Source organism: Mustela nigripes, chromosome 13 (assembly GCF_022355385.1).
Source record: "Mustela nigripes isolate SB6536 chromosome 13, MUSNIG.SB6536, whole genome shotgun sequence".
Taxonomy (NCBI): domain Eukaryota; kingdom Metazoa; phylum Chordata; class Mammalia; order Carnivora; family Mustelidae; genus Mustela; species Mustela nigripes.
Window position 1 is genome coordinate 60,317,519 of NC_081569.1, and position 16,012 is coordinate 60,333,530.

Sequence of the window (16,012 nt, forward strand, 5' to 3'; positions counted from 1 at the left end):
TTCTGAGTTCTGGAGAGAGGGAGGAGGGAGAACCACAGGAACACAGACTCCTGGGAGGGACGGGAAACCTTGCTTCTGAACTGTGTCAGGAGAGAAAATGTTCTTACTGCGCATACACAGGCGTGGTGGCACATTTTGTTTGTTTTAAACCAGTGATTCAGATGGTGAAGGGTCAGCAAACGCTGCTGGATCCCTAGCCCTGCTAAACTGTCCTAGCCGGCAAACCCAGCATATTCCCACCAGGTGTGTCAATAATGGAGTGAGAGATTGCATGGGAAGGAAGAGACACCCAGGAGCAAGGAAAAGGCTCTAGGGTTGCCAAGTGAAAACAGCCTTTCACTCCTTATCCTGGAGGAAGGAGACCTCCAATTCTTACCTCCCTCCCCCCAAGTTGCCATTGGGCCCTGGCTCTGGCCAGCCCTCCAGCGCCCTGTCTAGTATGCTCTGGGCAGAAAAGGGCATCAGACTGAGGGGGCTGGGGAATGGGTGGGACGCATGGAGCAGCTGAAAGGGCAAGGTCTCACTGACAGTCCCTCGGAAACAGCCATTTAGCATCCTGGGGCCTGTTTTCTGGTTGGGTCCTTTCTGGCTTCCTTCCTCCAGAAGATGATGTAAAGCACCACCACCCCAAGTAAGGAAGGGAGGTCGTTATAGGAGCCACTCATTCCTGTGTCCCTTTCACCTAGCCCAATGCCTGCTTTGAGGAAGCTGCCCAGTGGAAGTTTGCTCTGTGAATGAATGAATGAATCACAGGTATTGCCACAAAACGCTGGAAACCCCCGGGTCAGTAAGTCCCTTGGAAGACACCAAGTCCCACACAGCATGTCTCTCAGAGTTGCTGACCAGAATGAGACCTTGTACCACTTAGTCCAGGGGAAGATTTGCCACCACCCTGTTCCTCCCTCTCCCCACCCACAAACACACAGACACACGTACCAGGGAGGCTCTGCTCTTCCTCGGAAGCTTTCAAGTTCCCTCAAAGCGAGGGCTGCGTTCTATCCTTTTTCCCTCCCTGCCTGTGGGTCTTGCAAAGAAGAGACTGGCGCTCTGCCAGGCCAGGGGTGGTGAGCAATGGTTTTACCCTGGTGCCCTGCTATCCTGGGAGTGGAGGGAGCAGGGGCAGAGCTAAATGAGGCAGGCTGTGGAATGAAACCAGGCCCCCAGAAAACCCTCACCTCACACACCCTGTTTTCCAGGCCTCCCCCTTTTCCCAGCTCTTGTGCCCAGTGTTGTTACCCCCTAGGAGGTATGTAGCTCCCAGGCCTGATAAATCCTGAAGGCCATGGGGAGGAGCAAAGACTCAGATACTCCAGGGAGCAGGCCTGGGGTGGGGGGATGGTGTACAGGGGATCCATGAACTGAGATGGAGAACAAGAAGAAAGATTATTTTTTTCCTCAGATACACATAGCTGGCCTTGTGGATAAAGCGGTGGGACACCAATGGCTTCTCTCAGATCAGCCACCTCATGACCATCGAAACCTTGAAACATTCCTCTCTGCCCCCGCCCCCGTTTTCCATTTTTACAGCTCAGAAGAGGCCATTCCTCCATCTACATAGTAGTCTGATTTTCTCCACAGCCTTCTACGTACGTCCTTCGTTCTTCGCAGAGTCATTTACTCACAGCCTCAAAGACTGTGGAAACTGAGGCACAAACAACAGGATTCCAGGTTGTGAAAGGTCATTCCTGGCTCAACTAAGAGGACAAGAGAACCCCCTCACCTTGTCCTCCAATGGGTGTGCCTTCTGCCTTCTACCTTCTGCCTGTGGGAGGTAGAGGCAGACTCTCCCTTCATTGGATAAGGAACTAGAGACTGAACTACAAGATGCTAATAAAAGAAAGTAGGCATGGCACAGGAATAGAACTTAGGGGACCTAGCCAAGACACTCTCTGGCTTTTCCACCAACTAGCTCTGTGGCCCTGTGCAAAGATTTTAACCTTCTGGTATTGAGCCATCTAACTCCTTTGTTACTTACCCTGTATTTTGAGAAGAATAGGGTGCATCTAAAGGCCTTTCCCACTCTAAAATCTGTGAAATGCACTCTCATTTGAATACCTATTCCCAGGTTTTCCCTCACCTTTCCACTGTGGGATACCTCCTCAGTATGGCAAAGAGCTCTTCTTTGGTTGCTGGGCTTAGGACAAGTGCCTGGTACAAGAAGAAAAGGAGTTGCCCCTGAGTTTTCTCTTGGCAGCCAGGACAGAGATCCATCTCCTGCCTTGTTTGTGCCTCCAGTACTGTCCACACATTGACTGGCAAACAACTTTGACAGGTGCACAAAACATGGTCCCTCCTTGCTGGCTCCCTCCACCCTGGATTTGCCCCCAGTCCTCCCCTGCCCTGACCCAGTAGGAAGGTCCTACCGAAGACCAGGGTAGCCTCCAAAGAGGGAGGAGGTGAATGCAGGAGACATGGTTGCTTCTGGGCCCTCAAGCTCTAGATTACACCCCTCCCACACACCCAGGCTCCCAGAGAACTCGTGTCCCAGAGGAGGTCGCCATGTGATTTCCTAGACCCTTCCCAGAGGACCTTAATACTCAAACTCCTGTATTTCCTTCTTTCTTTCACTCCTGCATTCCCTCCTTCCCCTCCACTCATCCTTCCACACTTTGACTTTCTTCATCAATTCCCCCAAGATCTTCTCCTTTCTTCTCTGTTGGAGCTTTCCATTCTCTCTCTGAACTCTCCTTTTCTCTCCTCCTGGGCCATCCTTGAATCTGGCTGAGAGGAGATAAGCGATGGAAAGTGTCTCCTTTTGGTCTCCATCAGTATCAGAAGCAGTCCTTCTGGGACACCGTGCCACAGGGCACCCAACAGGCACTGGCCACCTGAGGACGATCTGCACCAGTGGCATTTGGGGGAAGACAAGAAATAACGTGAAATACAAACTTCGACTCAAAGCAGCCTTGCAGTTAGCTGACCACTAACTTGTCAAGTGTCTGAAGACCTGAGCATCCCGATGCCACCATGAGCACATCGCAGTGTGTGAAACCCTTGACCAGCAGCAGGGTTCTCTTCTCCCATCACAGCCATAGCTCCGGGTCAGGGGAGGTTCTCCTAAATCTGCAAAGGGAAGAGACTGCTTAAGATCACATCCAGAGTGTGACCAACCTGAGACTGGCTCTTTCTACCACCCACACTAAAACTATTCCAGGGTTTTCTAGATTTTACATCTTTTCATTTGATTGTATTCTCACAGCAATCCCGTGAGGTGGACAACAGCCCTGAGGAGGAGAAGCAGTAGTTCAAGGTGAGACAACTTGCTTTTATGGTCACACAGCGGACTCCAAGCTTCTGAACTCCATAGGGGAAGGAGGAAGAAGGGCTGGGCGCCCCCGCCCGCCAGTAGCCAAAGGATGCTGCCCAGGACACCGCCAGGACACCCGGAGAGACTCAGGCCCCGCCCCCTGACCTTGTTCTCTGCCCGCTGGGGAGTGGGGAGCTTGGGGGAAAGAGGCCTCAGGTCGTTCCCGGGACAGAGTCCTCACTTAGGCACACACCTTGGGGTGAGGCTTCTTCGGGAAGCTGATGGCCTTGCATTCAGCGCAGAAGGGGCCCCGGGAGCGTAGGAAAGCCCGGAAACCTGGAAGCCTTGGCCCAGGGATGGATGGAACGCGGAAAGGTGCCGGAGGGACGGGACGGGAGAGCGAGAGCGGGGCCATCTCTAAGACCATGGGGTCCGGAGGCGGGGCGACCCCTCCCGTCTCCTCGAGGGCGGGCACAGGGGGCCCACGCGGGCCAGGCCCCTGCTTTGTGTCCGCAAGGTCTGGGTTTCCCAGCCACCTGGAGGAGCGACAAGGAGCTTCCCCGCCCGGCAAGGGCCCTTGGAGGCCCGCGCTTTCTCTGAAAGTGAAAGGAGTGGGCGGGGGGCGCGGCCGAGGCGGGGCCCAGGAGGGCAGGCCGCGCAGGCTCCGCCTCGGGGCAGTCTCGCGCCGGGGGCGCCGAGCGTCTCCAGTCCTCGCCGCGGCGCGGGCTGGTGGGCTCCGCTGCGGCTCGCTTGCGGGGAAATGACCCTGCCCGGGGGCCCGACGAGCATGGCGCGGCCGGGAGGCGCGGCGCCCTGCAGCCCGGGGCTGGAGCGGGCCCCGCGCCGGAGTGTCGGGGAGCTGCGCCTGCTCTTCGAGGCGCGCTGCGCGGCGGTCGCTGCCGCCGCCGCCGCAGGGGAGCCCCGGGCCCGCGGGGCCAAGAGGCGTGGGGGACAAGTCCCTAACGGGCTTCCGCGGGCTCCCCCTGCCCCGGTGATCCCGCAGCTGACTGTGACAGCTGAGGAGCCGGACGTGCCCCCGGCCAGCCCCGGGCCGCCGGAGCCGGCTGGTGGCTGGCTCCCGGCCGGGGGCTCCTCGCACCTGCAGCAGCCGCGCCGCTTCTCCACCTCGTCGCTCTCCTCCACTGGCTCCTCGTCGCTGCCCGAGGACTCAGAGGACGATCTGCTGAGCGACAGCGAGAGCCGAAGCCGCGGCAACGTGCAGCTGGAAGCCAGCGAGGACGTGGGTCAGGTATGGGCCGCGGGGGCGGGGCCAGCACGGGGCGCGGGGGCTGCGCACAGCAGACCCAGCTCGGAGCTGGCGGAGGTCTGACCCCGGCGCTCAGCCAAGGTCTGACACTCACTTCTTAGCGGGGGCACTGGGGTCGCAGGGAGGCGCCGGGCCGACCTCCTGCCTTGGCAGTTTTCTCCGGGCTTCCATCGGCGGGTCTCGGCCCGGGCCCTAGGGCGTCTAAGAAGGAGAGGCGGGAGGAGTCTGCGACCTGCCGTGGGCACCAGGTGGGGCGGAGGTGCAGATCGTGACTTGCGAGCCGGGAAGTGGGGCCGGAGAGATCGGAGGGGCTTGGACTTGCGGGGCGAACTCTCGGAGAGAGAGGGTGCGAACGAGTCTCCCTCTTTCCCCGCCCCCTCTTCCGCGCGGCGGCCCCACCTCCGCCGTTGCCACGGTTTCCCTCTCCTGAGTGGGAGTGGAGCGGCGCTCCAGGCTCTGCTCGGGAGCTGCCGCCGTCTGCTCCCCGCGCCCGCACGAGGCGTGGACTCAGAGAAGGGAGGGGCTCGGGGTTGGGGGCTCCAGCAGAGAGTGGAACGCAGCCCTTCCCCGCTTTACTGCTCCTAATTAAAGCCGGGAGAAGGTAAACTGAGGCTGGTCGCCTCTGGTAACCTGGCTGTTCGGGGCCAGGTTTGACCCCCGGATAACCCCGGTCAGGGTGCAGCGGAGTCATTCCCAGTGTCTGCCCCTTAGGGGTGTGCAGCGCCTGGGATATCCATCTTGTCCCCTCTTTTTAACCAAGGCCAAAAGCGGTCAGGGTGAAGGAGTTGCTCCAGATCCACGTTATGCAAGTGTCCCTGGAGCGGAGGGAGAGGCGAAGGGCGCCCCGCAGGCTCTGGTGGCTCCCGGCCCGCCCAGAAGGGCGGTTAAGAGCTGCGGACGCACGCGGGGGTGGCCTGGGCGCGGTGCGGAGAGCCCTGAGACGCGGTGTGGAGAGCCCTGAGACGCGGTGTCCGCCTGCTGAACCCAGGCTTCGCAGCTCTGTCGGACTGGATGAGGCGGAGGAGCCCCTGTGACGACTTGCAGTTATCTGACTCAGTTACTCGCTGAAACTTACATTACCCAGAGGGCAACGTGATTTTTAAGGGATACAAGGGAAAAAGGTCTCCTAGAGCAGGAACACACACACGCGCGCGCGCGCGTCACCCGCAGGTGTAGGGTGCTGGGAGTCCCTCTCTTCTCCCCCGGAGCTAAGGATACCCCGATCCGTGATCATTCCTAGTACAACCCCGGCTCCTACAGGGATGCGGGTGCCACCGAGGGATTTCCAGGGCGGTGGAATGTGGGGCAGTGAGAGGACTCCTTTCCCACCTCCTCCGAAATGTGGAGCAGTAGGTCTGGGTGGACCACTGCCCTGGTCCGATCTCTGACAAGCCGAGAAGCGGGTGCAGAAGAAAGCACGCCAGGATCGCAGCCCCCCTCCCGCCCCCGCTTCCCTCTTCCGCCCCCAGTCGGAGCAGTTCCCGCGGCCCAAGCCTGCCTGCAACGTAGGCAGCCCGGCTGGGGTCAAGACTTCGGGGACCAGACGGCAGCTGTGCCCCGGGCGTCTTCGGCTGATCTCTCCCTCCCCAAGTTCCGCGGTCTTCCGGCCTGGCCAGGAGCTGGAGCAGATGGCCGCCGAGGGCCCTTCCAGCTCCAAGGCTGCGGCTCCCAGGCCTTCCCAACCCCCAGCCCGCCGGGGCCTCCCCGAAGGCAAACAGCCACGGCGGTGGCAGATAAGCCAGTAGCTGTTGACAGAGGCTGCCTGCGTCCTCGTGGAAGGGCCCGGCGCGGACTTTGCCTCGCTGCCGTCTGGGAGAGGCACAGAGCGCCGCCCAGGTTGCCTTTAGGGCCTCCCCCGATCAGAAACCGGAGGCCGTGGGAGGGCGGTAAAGGATGTGCCTGGGAGAAGGGTCATGCAGCAGCCCTGGGAGCTGCCGGCTGGCCAGCCCCTCACACTCACACCCGGGCCTAGGCACCTAACGTGCTAGCTCAGATCGAAAGGCCACCGAGAAGGCTCTGCCTTGCCTCTGCCTGGCACACAGTCACACGTGGCACATGGTGTCTTGAGTTATGTCTTGGGTTCACTCAAGACAGAGGCTCCATCTCCTAGGAGCACCGCACATTCTGTCCAGAGCCTGGGGCTGGGCTCCCTCTCCACCCCCCCTCCCAAAGTAGTTAGGACTGGGCAACCTGCATCCCTCCTGGGGCCCCTCTTCTAGAGGAGAAAGTTGTGGGCAGGGGAAACCCAGACACTTCAGGAGAGGAGTTGGGGACCTATCCCCAACAGCAGCTGGCAGGACTGTACTCTTAGGCCTTGTTTGCCTCTTAAAAAACAATGTTGGGGTGTTGGTGTAGCAGAAGACAGGTTGATTGGCTCCCCTTCCCTTGGTTCTCTTCTTTCAGGACTCCAGGATAGGTAAGGAGACCTCGATGCCATCCTGTCCTGGACCCAGAACTCCCACACTTCACTTTTCACTAATTATAGAGCTGAATTTAGGTTAACAGACTTCCTTTTTAAAAAGCAAATGCCCCTGGGAGGGTGAAGTCGTGGGTCACTTATACCTTAGTGCAAATCATTTTATAAATTTAAACTGATTGCTCTCACTACCCCACCACCACAGGGAGTGCTGATTTGATAGGGCAATGGGAACATGAGGAGGGTGTTGGGCTGGGAGAGGGCTTCAGCCAGAGATGGAGTGGTTAGAGGTAGGGAGTGGGAGTCAGGAGGTATAGGGACCAGGGTCCATTCCAGCAGAAGATACACTAAGTATCTGGTGTGATTTAAGGAGTCCTCAGGCCTTCCTTCCAAAAGCTTGGCTAAAGGAGCGTGGGAGGGTAGTGTCTAGCAGTGCCCTTCCCAGAGAGAGATGCTCCCCTGTGCAGCCCCAAGGGTGGAGACCAGAAGGGGCCCCTGTGACTTCCTCAAAGACTCACATAGTCAGCTCTACTGGGTTTTTGGCCCTAAGATGCCAAGATGCCTTTGGCTGTGAGTCGGTTTCCCAGACTAGGCTCCGCAGGAGGTCAGGGCTTTGACCCTCTTTCCAGCTAAATTTCACTCTGTAAAATAACAAATCTGCTTTCTGGTATCCATACAATAAAAGCCTTACCTGCTCAAAAATATCTTCCCTGCTGTTGTTCGTATGCCAAAATCCCCACCCACTGAAGAATGACTCTTCAAGAGCCTTTTTGGATACATGCATTTTTATCTGCATTCTGTTCCCTGGAGGAGGTAGCTCCCTAAGATGGGTGGTGGTGAGTTCATTGATGCTTGCAGAAACTCCTTCCAGGTTTGGCCATATCCATCCGCTGGCAGGGGAGCTAAATCCTGTCCTCCCAACCTCAAGGGGTGGCTTGGGGGGAGGGGCTCAGATGAAAGCCCTTTGTAATTTGCAGGGCTGGAACCAGCCATAGTTGCAGGAACTAAATCCTCTTCTACTGACCCCACTTCCCATCTTCTGGCTCCACTCACTGCTCCTTCAAGATCCCAGAAGAAAGGACGGTGCAGTTCTCCCTTTGCACCTCACCCAGGGCTGTCTCGCTTTTCCATTGGGGTAACTACAGAACAACTGAAGGTCCCTCTAAGGACATTTGGGCCCCACTGACCCCAGAATTCTGCCAGTGGGCCCCTAAAGCTGCCTGAAACCCTACCATTAAACCCATTCTTTTGGATGAACACAGAGGTATCCATCCAACAGAGGGGGTCCCCAGGCTGATCTCAGTGTGTCCTGAGATAGCAGACATACCACCTTGTGGCTGCAAATTGCTTCAACTTATACAGAGCCATTTTATTTTAAAAAATAATAATAATTTATTAAATTTATTTTTTTATTATTAAATAGTTTATTAAATTTATTAAATAATGATGTAGGACTCCATCCCTCTCCCAAGGCAGAACAACTGAGCTACAGGTGCCCCTATTCTGTTTTATTTTAAGAAAAGCACCAGCTGGGAGGGGCAGAGGGAGAAGGAGAGAGAGAGAGAGTCCTAAGCAGGCTTCATGCTCAGCACAGAGCCCGAAGAGAAAGAGGGGCTGGATCTCCTGACCCTGAGATCATGACCTGAGCTGAAATTAGGAGTCAGACACTTACCCAATTCAGCCACCCCCAGGCACCCCCTTCAAAGCTCTTTCTCACCCAGACTCCCATTTGACCCCCAAAGGGAGTTTGGGCGGTAGCATGGATTCCAGAAACTGCCAGGGTAATCAGAACATGGGGAGGAGGTTGGGCTAGGAGAGAACTTCAGCCAGAGGCTGGGCTGCTTAAAGGCGGGGAGTGAGGGGATGTGAACTCCTCCAGGCCTTGACTTCCTTCTGTAAAATGGCAATAATGTTACCACAGCAGGCACTTGATGTTCATGTGCTCGATTTGAAAATCACAAGTGGGGGAAGAGGCTATAAGACGGCGCCGCTGAATACACATGGCACATACATCTTCCTGGAATTTTACTTGAGGATTTGGAGGTGGGAGAGTTTTATAATAAAACTTGGATTTATTATGCAGCAGAATGCAAACCTTGTATGTATTTAAAGAGGAAAAAAAGGGAGTTTAAAAGAGATGTCATGCTTCCAGTGGGCTGCTTCTGGCTACACCCCCAGATCCCTGGAGGTTGGACATGTGATCACACCCTAGTGTGCCATGTAGGAACTTCAGTAGGAAAACAGGAGCAATGCTTTCTGATGGAAGATGAGAAGCGCCTGGCAGGCAGTAGGCGGTCAGTAAATGGTGGCTCGTGTTATGGCAGCAGCTCTTATCCTCCCAGAGGAAACAGGCTCACACGGATGAAATTCTCACTTGGGTTCACTCAGCTAAAAAGTGACAGAGCCACCAGATTCCAGTGCTCTGTCACTAACCCCCACCGCCTCCCCATGGGAAGGGGCTTTCTGGTCAACAGCCTTCCCTTGCTTAGGCCACTGTACCTGTTCTCCCTCTCTCATTCACCTTCCTCTGATCAGGGAGGCTGGATTTCTTTCTTTCTTTTTTTTTTTTTTTAATGATTTTTTTAAAAGATTTTATCTATCTATTTGACAGAGAGAGATCACAAGTAGGCAGAGAGGCAGGCAGAGAGAGAGAGAGGAGGAAGCAGGCTCCCTGCTGAGCAGAGACCCTGAGATCACGACCTGAGCCGAAGGCAGTGGCTTAACCCACTGAGCCACCCAGGCACCCAGGGAGGCTGGATTTCTAAGTTGAGTTCCAGTCCTTTAACTCTTGCAATGCATACATAACTTCTCTTAGATAAGCATTCCTGGGAGGAGGCAGCAGACACAGCATGGATGAGTGAACCTGTGTACTTCAGAGGTTGGGCACAGGACTGATGAGTCTTGGGTGAGAAAAGGAAAGGTCCAGAGTCTGAGAGCCTCTCAGGATTGGGTAGAGGCCAGAAGCAATGTTTGTGAGACAAGCGGTACACCAAACTCTCCACTTCCTCCACAGTTTCATGTGAGATGACAGGCTCTCGGGTTTCTGGGTCTGGATTAAGAAGACCAAAGGTAGGGGTGTCTGGGTGGCTCAGTGGGTTAAAGCCTCTGCCTTTGGCTCAGGTCGTGAGAGCCCCTGCATGGGGCTCTCTGCTCAGCGGGGAGCCTGCTTCCCTCTCTCTCTCTGACTGCCTCTGTGTGTACTTGTGATCTCTGTCTGTCAAATAAATAAATAAAATCTTAAAAAAAAAAAAAAAACAAGGGCTCCTGGGTGGCTCAGTGGGTTAAGCCACTGCCTTCAGCTCAGGTCATGATCTCAGGGTCCTGGGATCGAGTCCCGCATCGGGCTCTTTGCTCGGCAGGGAGCCTGCTTCCCTCTCTCTCTCTCTCTCTCTCTGCCTACCTCTCTGTCTACTTGTGATCTCTCTATATAAAATAAATAAATAAAATCTTTAAAAAAAAAAAAGAAGAAGAAGAAGAAGAAGACCAAGGGTAGCCTGGCCCTAGCCAACTGGTGGGGAGGGAGATGGCCTCCAGGAACAGCAAGAGGGTCTTAGGAAGTCCCCAGTCATTCTTTTCCCAGGCCTTGCCAGGCTAGCTTCTCTGCTCTGGGCCTTTGCAAAGATTTGTTTTCATGTTTGTCTCTCTAAATGAGAGTAACCACTGGTCCAAAATGAATGAAACAATATCCAGATTTGTCTAGCTTCTGCTTCAAAAGGGGTCCGTGAGGGAGGCACAGGGGTGGGAGCCTGTCACATTAAAGCCTCATTTGCTACTCATAACAACCCAGTGAGAGTGATTATTTCCCCATTTTACAGATGAAGAAACCGACCCTCAGAGAATTCTCAGGCCCCAGAATCTCCTGAGGCATTGTTAGAAATGCAAAATTTTTTTATTTCACCCAGACCTACTCAGAATTTCCCTGAGGCAGACCTGAGTGTCTGCATTTTTTGAACATGGGTGACCATCAGGTGATTCTCATGCTCAGGAAAGTTCTAAATCCTTGACAGAACACTTTAGTAACCTACCCACACAGCTGGAGAGCAGACCTGGGGTGAAAACCTTCTGACATTAAGTCCAGGGCTCTTTTCCGCAGGAAATGGAGAAGCTGGATGTCTGCCATCACCCTGTGCCCATCTCAGTATCCTTTGCACAGGCTCACAATACACTTTCCTTGAGTGAGGGAGTGATTGAATGAATGAATCATGGGGCCCTAGCTGCTTGCGGTGGGCTGGGGCAGGAGGAGACCCTACACCAAGGGAGGGAAAGCTTGTGCATTGCTGAGATGCCAACGTGCACGCCGTGACCCTGTCGCTTTCAGAAAAGCCACTGGCAGAAGATCCGGACCATGGTGAATCTGCCCGTCATGAGCCCTTTCAAGAGGCGCTACGCCTGGGTGCAGCTGGCTGGGCACACGGGTGAGCACAGGGCAGGCGCCGGCGGGGCGGGCGGGTGCCCGGGAAAGGAAGGGACCGGGCAGCGCTAACTGGTGCCAGTCCGCAGGGAGTTTCAAGGCGGCTGGCACCAGCGGGCTGATCCTGAAGCGCAGCTCGGAGCCGGAGCGCTACTGCCTGGCGCGACTCATGGCGGACGCGCTGCGCGGCTGTGTGCCCGCCTTCCACGGCGTGGTGGAGCGCGATGGCGAGAGCTACTTGCAGTTGCAGGACCTGCTCGACGGCTTCGATGGGCCCTGCGTCCTGGACTGCAAGATGGGCGTCAGGTACACGCGCCCAGCCTGTCTGGGCGGGGGCACAGGGCGGGGAGAAGCGCTCTCCCGGGTGCCCGGAACCGCGCGGGACGGGGTCCAGGTCTGCGTTCCCTCACGCCCACCTGCCTGCCCCTCCGCAGGACTTACCTGGAAGAGGAGCTGACCAAAGCCCGCGAGCGGCCCAAGCTACGGAAGGACATGTACAAGAAGATGCTGGCAGTAGACCCCGCGGCTCCAACCGAGGAGGAGCACGCGCAGCGCGCGGTCACCAAGCCACGCTACATGCAGTGGCGAGAAGGCATCAGCTCCAGCACCACGCTTGGCTTCCGCATCGAAGGCATCAAGGTGGGCCAGGCCCGCTTTGCTCTGCAGCGCCCTGCCCCCCGCCCTGCCCTAACCCCACCGCGGTCTGTGGGTCCTCTCTATGGATCCCCGCCACGAGGCCTCCTCTGGCTGCCTTCCCGCCTTCCCGCCTTCCCCGGCAGCCCACGCCCTGGGAGGTACAGCCACTCTAGCCGGATCCTCTCCCCTCGAGCAGAGGAGAGGCATGGGAACACTGACACTTCCTGTCCCACTTCCTTCAGAAAGCCGACGGCTCCTGCAGCACCGACTTTAAGACCACGAGAAGCCGGGAGCAGGTGATTCGCGTCTTCGAGGAGTTTGTGCAAGGGGACGCGGAAGTGCTGGTGAGCGCCGGATTCTAGAACCCTGAGTTGTTGGGGAACCTGAAACCGAGGGTTGCCCCCTAGATCATCCGGTCTGGTGCCCTCACCTGTCACCCCCATCGTAGCATTTATCGCACCCGGGGGCTTATGTCTTCCTTACCATGGTATCCTCCAAGCCAAGCATGCATCGTGGCCCCTGATGCTAGCAGAGGCTCGATTAGTATTTGGTTAAATCTGCCCTCCTACCCTATCCCGCCCTCTCCAGAGGAGGTATCTGAACCGCCTGCAGCAGATTCGCGACACCCTGGAGGTCTCTGAGTTCTTTAGGAGGCACGAGGTAAGAGGGGGTAGGTCCAGGTGCGGGGCCTGTGGTCTGTGAGGGCTACAGCGGGAATGGGATGGGGATCTTCTCCAGGAAAGAGCTGCGGCCTGACCATGTGGGGCTCGGCAGGTGATCGGCAGCTCGCTACTCTTCGTGCACGATCACTGCCATCGAGCGGGTGTGTGGCTCATCGACTTCGGCAAGACCACGCCCCTCCCCGACGGCCAGACCCTGGACCACCGGCGGCCCTGGGAGGAGGGCAACCGCGAGGACGGCTATTTGCTGGGGCTGGACAATCTCATTAGCATCCTGGCCAGTCTGGCAGAGAGATGAGGCTGAGCCCCCGTTCTAACAGACCTTCGGCTGGGTCTTCGCCATGCATGCCAGCGAGAGACTGAAACCCCGCGGTGCGGGGCGGTTTACACTGTTCTGCAGGGCCAGGTGCCAACCACTATGGGACGCACTGCACGCGCTGGGGGCTGTCCCCCATACAAGACCCAGAGTTCCCAGAAACGATGGCACTAATTAACAGGGGGGGGGGGTGGGGGAGGGGTGGCTGGGACAATGGGCTCCTTCCTGGGCCCAGCTCTTCTGAGGGGGCTGTATATCTCTTTAGAGAGGCCAGGTAACGAATTTTATTTCGCAGGCACTAGATCTATTGGTCTAACCTCCCACACTACAATGGACAGCCTTTCCCAATAAAACTCAAAAACACCAGCTTTGGTGACTCAGGCCTCCTCCCCTCCTTCCTCTGGTCTCTTTCTCACTTCTCTGGCATCCCTTATGTCCACTCAGATCACTGGAGGGTTTGCGAAGAGCTCTTTACTGGAGGCATCTGTAGGACTGGGGGCTGCCCAGATGAAGAATGCTCATGGGGGAAAGGTAATCCAGAGAAGGCTTCCCGCAGGAGGCAGTTTCTACCTCTGGTCCCAAAGATCAAAGGCTGGGAGTGGCCAAGCTCTTCTCCAGGAAGCCTGAGCTGGTTTCCAGGATGGAGGGTCCAGTGGTGCCAGGCTGGCCTGAGACAGGCCCAGACACATAGCACAGACTCCAGGGGACAGAAGCTACTGGAATAATAAGCTCCCTAAAAGCCTGAGGAAGAGTGCAGGGAGAAATCACTGTTACCCATAGCGCCTGAGTCCTCACCTTCAGGGCCCCTTGGGACCCGAGAGCCAAAGGGAGATTCCTCTGGATTCGTTTGGAATACCCTCTGAGGTTGGAAGTCCTTGGATTGAGGGGTTTTGAGGCTAGAAGGCAGGCAGGAGTCAAGGAGCCTCCCTCCCTAGCTCTCCAGATTCAGTTTCTAGGCGTGTGGGGTTCTTAGGCCCTCCAAAGACCTGCTCTCCAACCCAGAAGTCCCTTCCTGCTCCAGGATGGGCCCCAGGTCCATTGGCAGGAGTGAATTTGGCACATCAGGGTCCTGTAATGGCGGGGCAGGAGAGCAGGGGACCACAGCGTTGTTCCGTGACTGCCCTCCTGACCCTCAAGATCAACATGGTCAAGGTGGGTCAGGGGCCACACCTGAATATGGTATCTGAGATGCTTCGAGATGCCAGCAAAACTGGGATGGAGTTCAGGCTGGTGCTGCCAACACTGGGTAGAGGCAGGAGTTCATCCCACCCATGGCTGTGAAGGACCTTTCTCTCTGGACAACACTCCACATTCACACAGGCCCTAGAGAGCCCTGGGGAGGGCTCATCCATCCACCTCCAGCAACGAAGTACAGCATGTCCAGGTTGGTGCACCCAGGCTAGGGGATGTAGCCTAATGAGACTTCCCAGAGCAGTACCCCCAAAAGATCTGCATCATGAGTGGAGGAAACTGAATGAAGCCCATCAGGCACTGCCCCCCCCCCTTTCTCTCACATGAGGTGGCCCAAGGGTAGAGAGGGGGTTGGGTCCTGTCTACCCTGGGGTTGGGTCCTGTTATCACCAGGAGTCTGTCTTGGATGTGAAGATGCCCTCCAAGAAGGCCTCTAGGACATCCACCTGCCTGGCAGCCCTCTCTGTAATAAACAGCTCTTCGGGGAGGGAGGAGGACCACCATGAGCTGCTCAAGTGCCACCAGAGGGCCTGTAAACTCCCTTGGAGCAGCAGCCTTCCCCACCTCCCCAGACCCCACACCTGTAGATATCTCTTGCCATCCCAAAGTCTCTAATCTTGGCCACTCAGCTGGGCCCAGTACAGTTCAGCAGGCAGCTCCTGGCGGCAGCATTCTTGCAGGCAAAACATCACCACCAGAACTCAGAAGCTCTTGCCCTGATCTGTTTCCATTAAAGTTATATGGAAGAGCAGTTCCTTGGGGAGAGGGTTGAGCCACTCCCCCACACCCTGTGAGTCAGGATCACTCCCAAAATGTGGATGAAGTGATTTTCTTCCAGGTAGTGGCAGACCGGGACTCTGTCTTGGGCCAGATGGAGCAGGTCACGCATGGCCAGAGGTAATGGCTGGCCCTGGGTAGGGCCGAGTGCATTAGTCCATGTGTGTTTTAGGACACAAGGACAGGGTCTTTATTATTATTATTATCATTATTTTTTAAGTAACACTTTACTTTGAAGATTTTTATTTATTTGACAGAGAGAGATCACAAGTAGGCTGAGAGGCAGGCAGAGAGAGAGAGAGAGAGAGAGAGAGAGAGGAGGAAGCAGGCTCCCTGCTGAGCAGAGAGCCCGATGTGGGACTCGATCCCAGGACCTAAGCCGAAGGCAGCGGCTTTACCCACTGAGCCACCCAGGCGCCCCTTTATTATTATTTTTAAAAATTTTTATTTCTAGAGAGAGAAAGAGAACATGAGCAGGAGTTGGGGGAGGAAGGTGCAGAGGGAGAAGTAGACTCCCTGCTAAGCAGGGAGCCCAACATGAGATTCGATTCTAGGACCCTGGGATCATGACCCAGCTGAAGGCAGATGCTTAACCCACTGAGCTACCCAGGTGCCCTGCCCATCGCCCACTCTTCAGACAGGGTGTATAGATGGGCTCAGTGGGCTGGGAGAAGGGTCTTACCAAGTGTGGCTGGCTGTTCCTCAGGACACTCCTTACATCCTCTCCAGACATCAACTGGAGCAGAATTAGGCAAGGGGCAGTCCAGAGGCGGAGCCCCACATAGCACACAGTGTTCTGATGGCTGAACTTGCTGGGTGGGGGTGCACATATCCGAGCTGCCAGCAGGGAGGGAACCAGGCTGTAGGTTCCACAAAACTGGAGCCAGGCTCTGTATCACTAGGGCTGTTACCTCTCACCCCAGGGTGAAGAGCAGCTGTCCTGAGAGGGAGTTCTGCTCCCACTCTCCGCCCCGGCTGCTAGCCCCAGGCGCACCTGATGGTGAGCCCTCCGTGAGGAAATCAGCTCATCCTGACCAGAGCAGAGTTCTGGCAGGGTCTGGGGAGGAAGAT

General features: G+C 56.3%; 1 protein-coding gene, 1 long non-coding RNA gene and 1 pseudogene across 3 annotated transcripts; 1 reads left to right on the forward strand and 2 right to left on the reverse strand.

Annotated features, from left to right (window-relative positions):
- Positions 1-1,364: 1,364 nt before the first annotated feature.
- Positions 1,365-3,586, reverse strand: LOC131999653 (uncharacterized). Its single transcript, XR_009399083.1, has 2 exons — positions 3,501-3,586; positions 1,365-3,063 (listed from the first exon to the last, which is right to left on the reverse strand). It is a non-coding gene; the product is annotated as an uncharacterized LOC131999653 (long non-coding RNA).
- Positions 3,510-13,356, forward strand: ITPKA (inositol-trisphosphate 3-kinase A). 2 transcript variants are annotated; one of them, XM_059372566.1, is made up of 8 exons: positions 3,510-3,622; positions 4,251-4,496; positions 11,249-11,345; positions 11,431-11,647; positions 11,776-11,980; positions 12,220-12,321; positions 12,566-12,637; positions 12,752-13,356. In XM_059372566.1, the coding sequence occupies exons 1-8, from the start codon at positions 3,608-3,610 to the stop codon at positions 12,953-12,955; spliced, it is 1,158 nt and encodes a 385-aa protein (XP_059228549.1). In that variant the 5' UTR covers positions 3,510-3,607; the 3' UTR covers positions 12,956-13,356. The 2 variants fall into 2 exon arrangements, with proteins under 2 accessions (XP_059228549.1, XP_059228548.1); XM_059372565.1 differs by lacking the exon at positions 3,510-3,622 and having other exon boundaries at positions 3,880-4,496.
- A 202-nt stretch (positions 13,357-13,558) lies between these two features.
- On the reverse strand, positions 13,559-15,970 carry LOC131999349 (leukocyte tyrosine kinase receptor-like; annotated as a pseudogene).
- Positions 15,971-16,012: the final 42 nt, after the last annotated feature.